Source organism: Sceloporus occidentalis, unplaced genomic scaffold, assembly GCF_023333645.1.
Source record: "Sceloporus occidentalis isolate IW3139 unplaced genomic scaffold, rSceOcc1.0.p SCAF_15, whole genome shotgun sequence".
NCBI classification, from domain to species: Eukaryota; Metazoa; Chordata; class Lepidosauria; order Squamata; family Phrynosomatidae; genus Sceloporus; species Sceloporus occidentalis.
The window spans coordinates 7,962,419-7,974,942 of record NW_028316995.1 but is presented as its reverse complement, the minus strand read 5'-3'; the positions used below and the strand labels follow the sequence as shown (position 1 = coordinate 7,974,942).

The 12,524-nt window shown below is 38.7% G+C and overlaps 1 protein-coding gene across 1 annotated transcript in view; it reads left to right on the top strand.

The window, feature by feature from the left end:
- The window catches only part of LOC149303210 (serine/threonine-protein kinase PAK 5-like), a 31,577-nt gene extending 19,503 nt beyond the window's left edge, over positions 1-12,074 (top strand). Inside the window, exons 3-8 of the mRNA XM_089481467.1 lie at positions 7,016-7,507; positions 8,109-8,242; positions 8,841-8,967; positions 9,846-9,971; positions 11,155-11,289; positions 11,919-12,074. Of these exons, the coding sequence (XP_089337593.1) occupies positions 7,016-7,507; positions 8,109-8,242; positions 8,841-8,967; positions 9,846-9,971; positions 11,155-11,289; positions 11,919-12,074 (1,170 nt within the window). The remainder of the gene's footprint in view (positions 1-7,015; positions 7,508-8,108; positions 8,243-8,840; positions 8,968-9,845; positions 9,972-11,154; positions 11,290-11,918) is intronic.
- Positions 12,075-12,524: the final 450 nt, after the last annotated feature.

Genomic DNA, 12,524 nt, shown 5'->3' with positions numbered 1-12,524 from the left:
CACACACTTACCGGTGCTTCCTGCTGTATTGCCGGGGCAGCGGGTTGACGTCTACGCGATTCGCGTAGACAACGTCCGCTGCAGCCGGAAGGAGGTGTGGCTAGCAGCGGGGGTTGTCTGCGTCCGTCGCGCAAACCTTCCCCGACTGTCAGAGATCAGAGTTCCCCGCACCGGTGCGGGGAACTCTGATCTCTGACAGCCGGGGAAAGTATACGCGACGGACGCAGACAAACCCCCGCTGCCAACTCCACCTCCTTCCGGCTGCAGCAGAAGGCGACGTCAACCCGCTGCCCCGGCTGGAAGCACCGGTAAGAGAGGGCTGAGAGGGGAGGGGAGGGGAGAGGAGAGTGTGTGTGTGTGTGTGTGTGTTAGTTAAATGGGGGTATAGGGTGTGTGTGTGTGTGTGTGTGTGTGTGTGTGTGTTAAATGGGGGCATAGGGCATTTCTGGAGTGGCGTTAAGGGGGCATTTAATAGAGCACTCTGCCTCCTGAAATGCCTTATACACCTATATGCCACTCTGCCCCATAATATGCATTTTAACCCCCTAAATGCCAGAGTGGCATATAGGGGTATAAGGCATTTCTGGAGGCAGAGTGGCATATAGGGGTATAAGGCATTTCTGGAGGCAGAGTGGCACATAGGGGGTCAAAAGGCATACCATGGGGCACAGTGGCATATAGAGGGTTAAAAGGCATATCATGGGCCACAGTGCCATATTGGAGTGGCAAGCCTGGGGGCAGATGTGCGTAACTGGGGGACAGGTTGGAAAATACAAGAAATAAAAACAAAAAAAATATTTTTCTCAATCATAGCTTTTATTAAAAAAAATAGTTTACATGAATTAACATTTACTGGTAAAACTTTTTTCCTTTAGGGTCGTCTTATATTCAGGCTTTTTCTTTTTTTCCTAAGTTAATATTCAGATTTTGGGGGGTCGTCTTATAATCAGGGTCGTCTTATAATCGAGCAAATACGGTATTTGCTTTTAATTATCACGCTTCAGAATCCATCTAAAAAAACTGGCGATTTTGTTTGTATGAGCAAGTAAAAAGGATAAAAATAGTATCAAGTATGATGTTTGTAATTATATGTATCTTTCTCCTTATTGAAAAAGAGGTGTGTGAGAGCAGCTAAGGAAACAAAGCTTTGTTATACTCATATCATCCCCAGCAATTTATAAATACTATAATTATTGGATGTTTCATTGCCATAGCAGTTTGAAACATTTATTATATATATATATATATATATATATATATATATATCCTCTTACAAATTAAAATCTGGATTCCCAAAGTTATATTTCAAGTTATAATATAACAACATCAAAATATTTAAAAATTTATCATGAACAAATTGTACCGTATAAACTAAGTGAAGAGCTTCATCTATTGAATGCAGAGAGTACCGTATTTGCTCGAATATAAGACGACCCCCCAAATCTGAATATTAATTTAGAAAAAAAAGAAAAAGCCTGAATATAAGACGACCCTATTGGAAAAAAGTTAAGTTGCTAACCGCAACTCCTTCTGGCTGCAGCGGAAGTTGTGTACGCGAATCGCGTAGATGTCTACACGCTGCCCCGGCTACACACCGGGGACTCAGAAGTACCGGTAAGTTTGGGGGGGGCATAAGACAGTAGGATCCAGGTCCCCTGCAGCGCTGCAGGGGATCTGGATCTTAGTCTCATAGTCAGACCTATTTGAGGTCTGATTAGAAGACGACCCCGATTATAAGACGAGGGGTCTTTTTCAGAGCATTTGCTCCGAAAAAAACATTGTCTTATAATCGAGCAAATACGGTAATCAGTTTGGTTTAAGATATGGAAACATTGTGAATATAATTCCTCGTATAGGTGAAGCATTTGCATGTCTTGGGTACAGAATGGGCTAATACCTTTTTCTTTTAACTTTATGAAGAGGGTAGTAGATAAGAGTGCTCGACAAACACTTCCAGGGTTTTGCGGGGCTGCCATCATAAATCCGTTGTAGCGTTAGAGTGTGTATGCCAGCATATAGTGTTAGTGTGTGTATTAGTGTATAGTGTTAGCATGTGTGTACATGAGCATAGAATATTAGCGTGTGTGTTACTATATGGTGTTAGAGTGTGTTAATGTACATGTATGGCAAGGCTCAACAAGGTCGAGTCTTTAGAGCCGGAAACATGGGTGTACTAGATGGGCCGAATGGTTCTATATCTCCTGTCAAGTTCTTTGCTTCCTGCAGCTTGCACAGTTTAAAGAAGACAATCTAATCAGCCATTGCCCTTCTATAACTCTATATGTCTTACAAACATTTTTTAAAGGACTTTTTTCGGATTTTGGATTGATTTCCCAACCCAGCACATGTAGACTAATGAACCAAAATATAAATGTATTATATCAGGACCTCAAAAGAGAATCAGAAATGGCACGCCAGTTACTGAACCGTGATAATAGCAATGTGAACCATAATTAGCAACTGCCGAATTGCTAGCGCCAATAGCGCTTTGACGTAGTCTAATGAATAATTATTTTAGACTTTAATCAACAGCGGATCTATCGCGCTTGTCAAAATCAGTTCCACCGTCTAAGAAAGCTTAGTTCGAAGGAAACCATTATTGATTAGAGCTTAATAACCCGATAACTAATTTTTAAAAATCACAATCTATTTGTCCGGCATGCTGTTATAAACTACAGGCTTCTTAGATTAACCCTTATGAATTTTCATACATAATCCTTTCTTAGAATTTTCCCTGCTATAGAATTCTGAAACCAATTCCAACCGCTACTGAGCTACCTGACGCTAATACAGATTATAAAATGCTTTCTGCGTTGTAGGGCTAATTTTTCTGTTGATCTAAGTAGTTTTTTTTCCTTTGGACTACGTTCAGGTATATGTTTTCTTTAATTGGAATTCATTTGGAATTAAAACGCCATTTTAACATCTAAATAGGAGATTCCAGTTTGGAATGATCTCTTTATTAATTATTAAGTAGAGGTGGAGTTTCCCCCTGAAAGTTTTATAAATTAGCGTCAGTGCACATTTTTGATACTGATACCTGTTCCTATTCCATGATACTTTATACTAGCTTTTTGGCCTTTTGGCTACGATCAAGTGAGTACCTGTGAGAGAGGGAAAGCTTGGTCATCTGGGATAGCATGGAGCCCCGAGTTTGCACTGGTTTTGCACAGAGCATGTATGCCATTGAAGTGAAGTGGCCAAGAATTTTATATATATTTTCCGCATTCCATCTTCCCCGTCTTTTTCTCTTTCCTCTTTTCCTTTTATTTGCCAACCTGTCCCCCAGTTATGCACATCTGCCCCCAGGCTTGCCACTCTGCCCCCCAGATATTCCTTATACCCCCTATATGCCACTCTGCTTCCCTGATATGCCACTTTGACCCCCCGTACATTACCGACGCATCACCAAACATGTCCCCCGTGCTCCAGTGGGGGCAGCCGGTGGTCACTTCCACCAGGGCATCTATGACCAGAAGATCATGTCACACCAGGTCTCTGCCATTCGCTTTGAAAAACCTCATCTTATATTCGAGCAAATATATTAACTGTGGTTATTCATAAAGATCTAGTGACGTACTCGATCTTGTGCTGTGTTTCTAGGATAGTGAAAAAAAAGATTATTCTAAGATTTTAAGCTACTGTACTCTAGATCAAATGCTACGAGATTTATCAGACTTCTGCCAGGGATTAATTATATGAAAGAAAGCTCAAATCATTAAAAGCTACATTTATTTTTAACATTACTTTGATCTTCAGCAATATGAAAAATCTGAATTCCCATTCATGGGCATGACTACTCATACCCAGCAAACATTGCGCGCTCCAAGAAAAGAGGGACATCAGGGGAGGAAAAAGGGACAGTTGGATATGGGTCTGGAAGAGGAATACTTGGGAGGCACAGATGCAGAACTGTCATATTAATTTGCTATTAATGTCTGTAAAAACAGAGTTGCGCATTCACCCTTCATGTCACTTGATTTTATTAATAGTTTACCCAATTTCACTAATGATGTTTATCTTTAAAAAAAAAATCTGTTAATTTTGTTAACCGATATTTTACATGGTATCTGGATTAGAAATGTCTGGCAACCATTTCAAAGTCTAGCCAGTTTGTAAACTCTTAGTGCCCCAATGCCTTTCCCCTAGTGAAGAATTCACATAAAATTTCCTTGTAATTACTTTAATATGCATTCTTAAGCTGACAAAAAACTATAGAAGAAGCTGCTGCTCCAGAGCTGCAGATCACTGCCATGCCCATTGTCCAATATTTGTGCCAGTTTTGGCTGCTTGAAGCCGTGATCTAATATCGATGGGAATGGGCAAATCATCAGCTCCTTGGTTCGTCTGACCGAAGACATCTCCGGCACGCCAAGTAGCCGATGCTGGGGTTGGGGAGAGCGCAGCTGTATGGGGGATTCAGCTATGATGCGAGCAGTTAACCCACGCTTTACATGTGATGCGGGTTTCATACCAGTCAGCATTCTTCTGCATTATACATCAAAATAGTGCGCACCTATACGTATATGCTATTGTGCATTCATATATGTTATACATTACAGGAACAAATCTACTCTTTTTAACAACCTTCTGTGGGGTGCATGTGCTGGAGGCCCCCAAATGTAACGCAGGGTCTGCTACACGTGCGTTATTCTCTCCTCCTCTCGCTTCATATACGCCAGGCATCTGGCAGGAACCAAATGCGGCAGCTGTGATCCCCCAAGCTTTGTTTCTCCCCCCGGGCAGTTGTCTCTTTTTACCCTGTGGAATAGACACAGCCATGTGTGCCGCGGCATCCCGCTGTTCCGAGTTCACGTATTTTACATGGTATTAAGCGGCGACAGCAAACCATAGAATCGCCAGCGCCTCGGCCCTTTAGACGGAGTGCAGGGAAATGCAGCATGTAAGGTATATCAGGAGACCTTCTCAGCGATGATATTATCACGCTCCGTTATCCATCAGTGACCCGGCTCCGCAACGCGACCTGGAGCTGCATCCCTCTGCAACACAGTGATGGATTTCATGTCAGCTCACAATCCGCTCCAGTGATCTGATCTGGAATTGGCTCTGGATTTTCCGCCTATCCCACAGTCCTAGGGGGACTTAATTGAATAGAGCTGAAAAGAAAAAAGCACATTAAGTGTACAAAGCCTTTAAATACTAGTCATAGTATCGCCCGCTTTCCTCACGCGATCCATTTCCATAGATACAAGATACTATTAACACGCGTATCCAAGGCATTTGTTTTATCTTCTGCTTGCAGTGTTCTCGATGTTAACTGTTCTCTGCCCAGGAGAGTCTCGCTATTGCCTCTTTTACGAGCGTCATAACTAAAACAATAACTATTGCCGCACACAAAGCTAATTACTACTCGGCTGTGAAATGGAATGAGCTTCATTAATTTGGCTCAGCTGCGGCTTTCAGCAGCAATTTGCATAAAAATTGTAAAAATCCCTACATTTCCCCCCGTTTTGCAGCTAAGGTGGTGCAGCAGTCATCGCAGCTAGGTTACTGCTTTAAAATAAGAATCTAAGCAATAATGAATAATCCTAATAACAATAATAATAGGAAGAAGGAGCCGGTTACTTCTGCATGTCACGTCACAGGGTAGTAGACTATATGAACCTATAGAGAATACTATATAGCTTGCTGCCTGCGGTTCCGATTACGCAATTCTTTTCTCATACTACAATGTAGCTTTGCAAGCATTCCCTTGTATTGTGCTGCAAGTACCGCGATAAATTAATTCTGCTGAATTTTTTTCTTTTTTTTTTTTCTTTTTGTCTTTTTTTTTTTTTTTTTTTTTTTGCAGTCTTCACATAAAATGGTCAGATGATGTTCGACTGCGGAATTCAATTTCACAGTTCACTTAGGTCCTTGATTATGCTGCCAAATTCAGATTAATGTACGCTTAACTAACATGAATCAAGGGACTTCTGGCTGACAGCCAGCTGTAATACTATAGGTTGACGTATATTTCCCCATTCACCGCCGGTGAGATTGATTGATTAAATTAATTCAGTGGTATAATTATTTGTAATCGTGATACGTGATATGTGTAAGTCACACTCACCTTAGACGCGCGAGCTGTGGATGGGGCTACTTTGGAAGCAGTCTGCATGTTATATTACAAAAAAAACCCACCAGATCTAAAACATTTTGATGCTAAGTACGGTATATGTGTTTTTTTATTTGTATCTTTTGAAAGGAAGTTTCATGCGCATTTCTCACTGCTTTTCACAAAAAAAAGTTTTTTTGTTGAAAATAATTTACAATTTTATGTCCATAACATTGTATTTTTTTAAAGCATAAAAAGCTATATGGCATGGAACTTAGGAATTTTGTAGCACTGAAAAATTGATTATGGGATATTTAATATTTACAACAAAAAATTCTAAACATCCAAAAATCTACATTTAAAAAAAAACAACGTTTTCAGCTGTAGTGATTATATGGATTATATGGTGTATACATTGTGAACGCTCCTTTGTGTCTCCAGAAAATCAAATAAATTGATGTTTTTAAATAAAAAAAGAAAAAGCAAACATTTTTACAATGCATTTTTAATTTTCTGAAAACCCGCTGCTTTTCCTAGGTGCTCCCCAGATAATACGGTATTTTGATTAGGAATAGTCACTCATCAGTCCTGAACTTCTATGTCGCCATATCTACAAATCGGGCCTGAAAAGTGATATTTCTTATTGCGGGAGCAGTGAGCGACTCGGGGTTCCGTCGTATGTGATTGGCTGAGACACGTCTCTAGCCAGTCTGCTGTCAGACAGCTTCCGAGAACGAGATGCATCTCATGAGATTACTCGCTCCATGATAATCTTAACAGTAATAAAAACTTTGACTTGACTTTGTATCCGACAAGGCCTTCCTGCTTGGCTCGTCCTTAAAATGGAAATGTTTTTTTTTAATTATATATATATTTTTTTAATTAGCATCTCTTGAAATTATGTTGATACTTTATACACATTCTAAAAATGTAATTTGTGAACCAATTGTCTTGTAGGCAGATTACGATAGAACGCAGACATCCATGAGTCCTCCGCTGACCGGATCTGATACATACCCCCGAGGTCCCACAAAGCTACCTCAGTCTCAGAGCAAATCCAGTTATCCCTCAAGCAATTACGAGTATCAATCAGTTTACCATAAGCCATCACCTTACCACCAGTCACCTCTTCATACAAGCCCCCACTTCATGTCTGCAGCTTCGTACCCCAGTTCTCCAAGTACTACATCGAGTGTCTATCATCCTCCCAGCTGGGGTTCATCTTCTGATCAGCAACCATCTAGAGTGTCCCATGAACAATTTAGGGCTGCATTGCAGCTTGTGGTCAGCCCCGGGGACCCCAGAGAATATTTGGATGACTTCATAAAAATTGGAGAAGGTTCAACGGGAATAGTTTGCATAGCAACTGAGAAACACACAGGGAAACAAGTAGCAGTGAAAAAGATGGATCTCAGGAAACAGCAGAGAAGAGAACTTCTCTTTAATGAGGTACGTCAACTTGAGCCTAGTTTGGAAACTCAAAGTGCTGAGTATTTACGTCTATTGCTTGATATTCACTATAAGTCAATATCTTACCTTCACAATTTTCCCCTCCAATATTTTAGGAGATCATCTGGCATAGATCATGTTTCACTAGATCATCTGGCATAGAATATTTTTGTAACAAATGTCTGAGTGGCCCTCTCTGGATTCCAAATAACCTAACATTTAAACATAACCTGTATAACAAAATATGCTTATTAAAGAAATTCTCTGAAAACCAGATCATGAAATTACGTAAAAGATCATCTACGTGCCATGCCTTAAACTAGGTGTCTATAAACAAAGGTGTCCCTCTTTGGCCGTTGGATTAAGTGAATGAGGTATGCATTTGGCTAAAGTGCAGTTATAGTTAGTGTCAGTTATTCAGTTTTCATGCATTTTCAGGCATTACCCTTTTTGTGATTAACTTTCAAGAATGAGCTTGGTTTAGAAGTAAAATCCTCTACCGTAGGTACCGTATGTCAACGAAAACACTACGTTTTATTGAAAAAAATCACCATTGTTTTAAATATAGAAGTGACATGATTTCCCTCTGGTTTTCCCATAGGTTGTAATAATGAGAGATTATCATCATGAAAATGTTGTCGACATGTACAATAGCTACCTGGTTTGTGATGAGCTGTGGGTCGTTATGGAGTTTCTTGAAGGTGGTGCATTGACGGATATTGTAACTCACACAAGGTTTGTCAATAGTCTTTATACTATCAGAGACATGTCATATATAGGATGTAAGATGTTTGTTCATTGCAGCTGTTTTAGGTGAATAATAACCCGGTAGAGTAGATCAAACTAATGGAACAGAAATAACATATCTTTTGAAAAACACGCATGTATCTCATGGTGTATGTTTGGGTCGACGTGAGACCTTTATTATATATTGCCCAACTTATAGTGAGGTTTCTCCAACCAACTCTTCACTTTTTCTGCATTGAAACACTAGCTAAATCAAAACAAGTTATAGAACGTGGATCTTGCCTATCACATGTGGTCGGAAACTAGGGTATGTCAATACAAATGGAGTGAGAGGAGACCACTTGCCCACTGGACATTCCCGTTGAACCTAGCAGACCCATGAGCTGAAGATTGTCGTCTGTTAGCAGCTATGCGTAACCTGACGATGAATGCAACATGTTTACAGAATTCTAACACGCACATTGGTGAATGCAGGATATACATGCTGAAATACCTGTTCTTGCAGAATAGACATTGAATGTAATTGCTAACCCTTGGTTGCTTTTATCCCCTTGGGTATCACAGGTGTAATATTTTGTTTTTTTAGAATGAATGAAGAGCAGATAGCCACAGTTTGCTTGTCTGTCCTGAAAGCTTTGTCATATCTGCATAACCAGGGAGTTATTCATAGGGATATCAAAAGTGACTCCATACTCCTTACCAGTGATGGAAGGGTAAGTAAACGTTTGATTTAAACGGAGCAGCTCCACAAACAAAAACAATCCTATTTTAATGTAAAACTCAGAGAGGGTACCTATGGATCTTTCCTAAATAAAGTTTGGCTCTCCAAGACATACTTATGGTGAATTAAACAAGCAATATTTGGTAATAATGAACTTGCCCATCATTCTTAGTTGTTGCCATAGGAAGGTGGGAGTTCTAAAGCTGCATCCATAATGGAAATACTTACCTTGGTTTTAAGGTCATACAATAGGGTTACGACATTTGGTTGTTTACTAGAAGTACACAGGAATTGACAATGACAGGAATTGTAATTGCTTATTTAAGTACACCGCCATTCAAAAGTTTGGGGTCACTTAGTGAGAAAACAAGGACATTTCTAGCTGTAATATAATCACAAAAAGGTTTTCTAATGACCAATTTGCCTTTTTAAAAACATAAAGGTGGATTAGCAAACACAACGTGCTTGTGTGGAAGTGTGCAGGAGTGATGGGAGTGATAAAGGGCCTCTACGTTTATGAAGATAATCCATAAAAAATCAGCTGTTTCCAGTGGCAACAGTCATTTACAACATTTTATGTGGTTTTTTTTATTAACAAGGACATTTCGATGTAACCTTTTGTAACATTTTGAAGGGTAGCGTATGTAAATGGTCACCATCTTCTGCTACCATTTTTGAACCTCTAGCATCTATCAATACCACGATGAGCTGCCTGCATTGTATTGTAAAGCTCACAAGAGCGAGTAATTGCTCTGCTCCTCCGATTTATGCCGTTTTCTATGTGATTTATGTGGTGTTATCTATGTGATAGTGGAGCACTCAAAGATTTTACTAGCTAGCTTTAATCTGATTTTATTTTAATTTTTTTAGATTAAATTATCTGATTTTGGGTTTTGCGCTCAAGTTTCCAAGGAGGTTCCCAAAAGAAAGTCACTGGTTGGCACTCCTTACTGGATGGCGCCGGAGGTTATCTCAAGACTGCCTTATGGGACTGAGGTAGGTAGGAGTAGAGCTAGATAAGTAGCATGATCTATTCCACTTTATTCAACAAAACTACTATTATTAATATAGTAAAGGGATCAAATATTGCTGTATTTTTTAATACATTTTACAAATCAAGAACTTTTGTTAGTGTTTCGGCATGTGTGCATTCATGACATTACTAGTTGGATAGTTAGATTATTTAGAATCCTCACCATTACATATTGCTTTCAATTTTATTTCTATTTGCTTTCCATGTCCTGTTTTTAGTTTATATTTCATCTGATTTGATTATTTTGATCTAACAGTTTCCCTTACCGCTCCCTTCACCTGTCATACGTTCCCATGTGCCAAGCTTACCCCACTCTTCCAATCTTACCATTGTTTGAACCCCAGCCCTTAACTTTCCCTTTCCTCCCAATTCCTCCTCTTCATCTCTTGTAAGCACTCATTGGTACTGTATATGTTTTATATATTTAGGGCTCCCAAGAAATTTAGTAGACAGTATAGCCTTTCCGTATAACAATATATCTGAATGCAGTTCTAATCATTCCTAAATCTCATCTCCTTAAAATATATAAGGATTTATTAGCCATGGTTGCTAAGCTTCCGGTTATAAACTTATGCCTCACTTTAGCATGCATCAGTGTCCATTCAGTTTCTGTATAGGACTGTAATTTAAAACATTTTTTATAGCACCTTTTTAAGGGTAATATTTTGGTGTGAGCACTCAAATCAAGGAAAGAACAGGGTGATAGAGATAAAAAAAAAATCTTAAAAATGTAACATATTTAGGTATATATATATATATATATATATATATATATATATATATATATATATATTTAGGCACAGTATCCAATATCTCATTTATACCATAACAACAATCACTTCAAAATCTAGCAATAATTTATATAATTTTTCTCCATCTTATTATTTTTATATAATCATGTTTGTATGCATGTACCTAAATACATAACATTTTTAAGATTTTTTTTTTTATCTCTTATTTGAGCACTCACACCAAAATATTACTATGATTGCCTTGCGTTCTCTGATAAGCATTGAGAACACAAGCTTCTAGACTCTCCACTTTACTCTCCCATTCCCCTATTGGCACCCAACCACGCCGAGCATCCCATAGCACCTTTTTAAGTTATCGTTCTTGAGTAATATTTATGTTTCTTGTTCGATTCAGGTGGACATATGGTCTTTGGGTATTATGGTGATAGAAATGATAGACGGCGAACCGCCATATTTCAACGAGCCGCCATTGCAGGCAATGCGTCGGATACGAGATAACTTACCTCCTCGAGTGAAAGATATACATCAGGTAGCCTAAATTTTCATGCATAGATTGTTCCGCACTTCTGGAAGGACAATGTACAATGTTTGGCATCATATACTTGCATTCAGAGTGATTACGTGTCAAAAAGTATGTGTCTATACTTTTTTTCATAAATAAATATTTTGAAACATTTTGGTTTTTTTTTCAAATACAGTTTGCTTCCTAGATTCCAAGCTGTTTTATTTAAGGTGTTCCTAAGGGCTTTTATTTTTGAGATCTTAATTCAAAGGTTATGTTTTCTGGCTGCATACACAGCTTGGAGTGTAATTAGGATACATTTGATTCCTGGGGTTATCTTTACTACCTGTCCCATGCCACCTTCAAAGGAACATGCCTTTTCCAGCTAGGTCAGCTAGGTAACGTCTTCATAAACAGGCAAGGAGGATTCCTTCTTTCTTAAAGTGTCCATGGCTTAGAGATATTTGTGTAATAACAGAAAGGTTCGTGAAGACCGCAAAGCCATTACGATAAAGTTGGTTTTGTATAACAAGGTTGATCATCTAAAATCCTTAAAATTTTGCCTGAATGTACATGGTCTCTTGGCCTACGTGTAAATGCATTTTAGATGCTGTGTAAAAGGTACATTTCCTCCATGTTCTGCCTTTTCCTTTCAGGTTTCCTCCGTCCTTCGTGGATTCTTGGACTTAATGTTGGTGCGGGAACCTTCACAGAGAGCAACAGCACAAGGACTATTAAGACATCCATTCTTGAAACTCTCAGGACCCCCGTCATGTATCATCCCACTCATGAGGCAATACCGACACCACTAAGCCACAGTTTTATACCATTATAATCTGAAATTGATGATCGGCCGCTACCATATGAGGAACCACAAAAAGATGTAAACAAAATCCAGTTCTTTTTAGCAAAACTGCCTATATTTCTGTACAATTACTTCAAGACTCTGGGGTGTGTCGAAACAAAAACCTCACTTTTTCACTTTCTTTGCTTTCTTTCATTTTTTTTTTTTTTTTTTAAAAATATCAATGCAGACTTTTTACTATTATTCTTTTGAGATAGTCGAATAGTAGTTAACTAATAATCTAGAGATATCCCCAATATTTATTTGAATAAAGGGAAACACAAATGGTATTTCTTTAAATACTGTAAATCCTTCTTTGAGGTAAAATTGCACTTTTTTTCAAAAAAAAGTAGGAGTGTAATGTATTTTGAAATGAATTTGTAATTTTCTGTATAATACTTTTGATAATTTGCAGTTT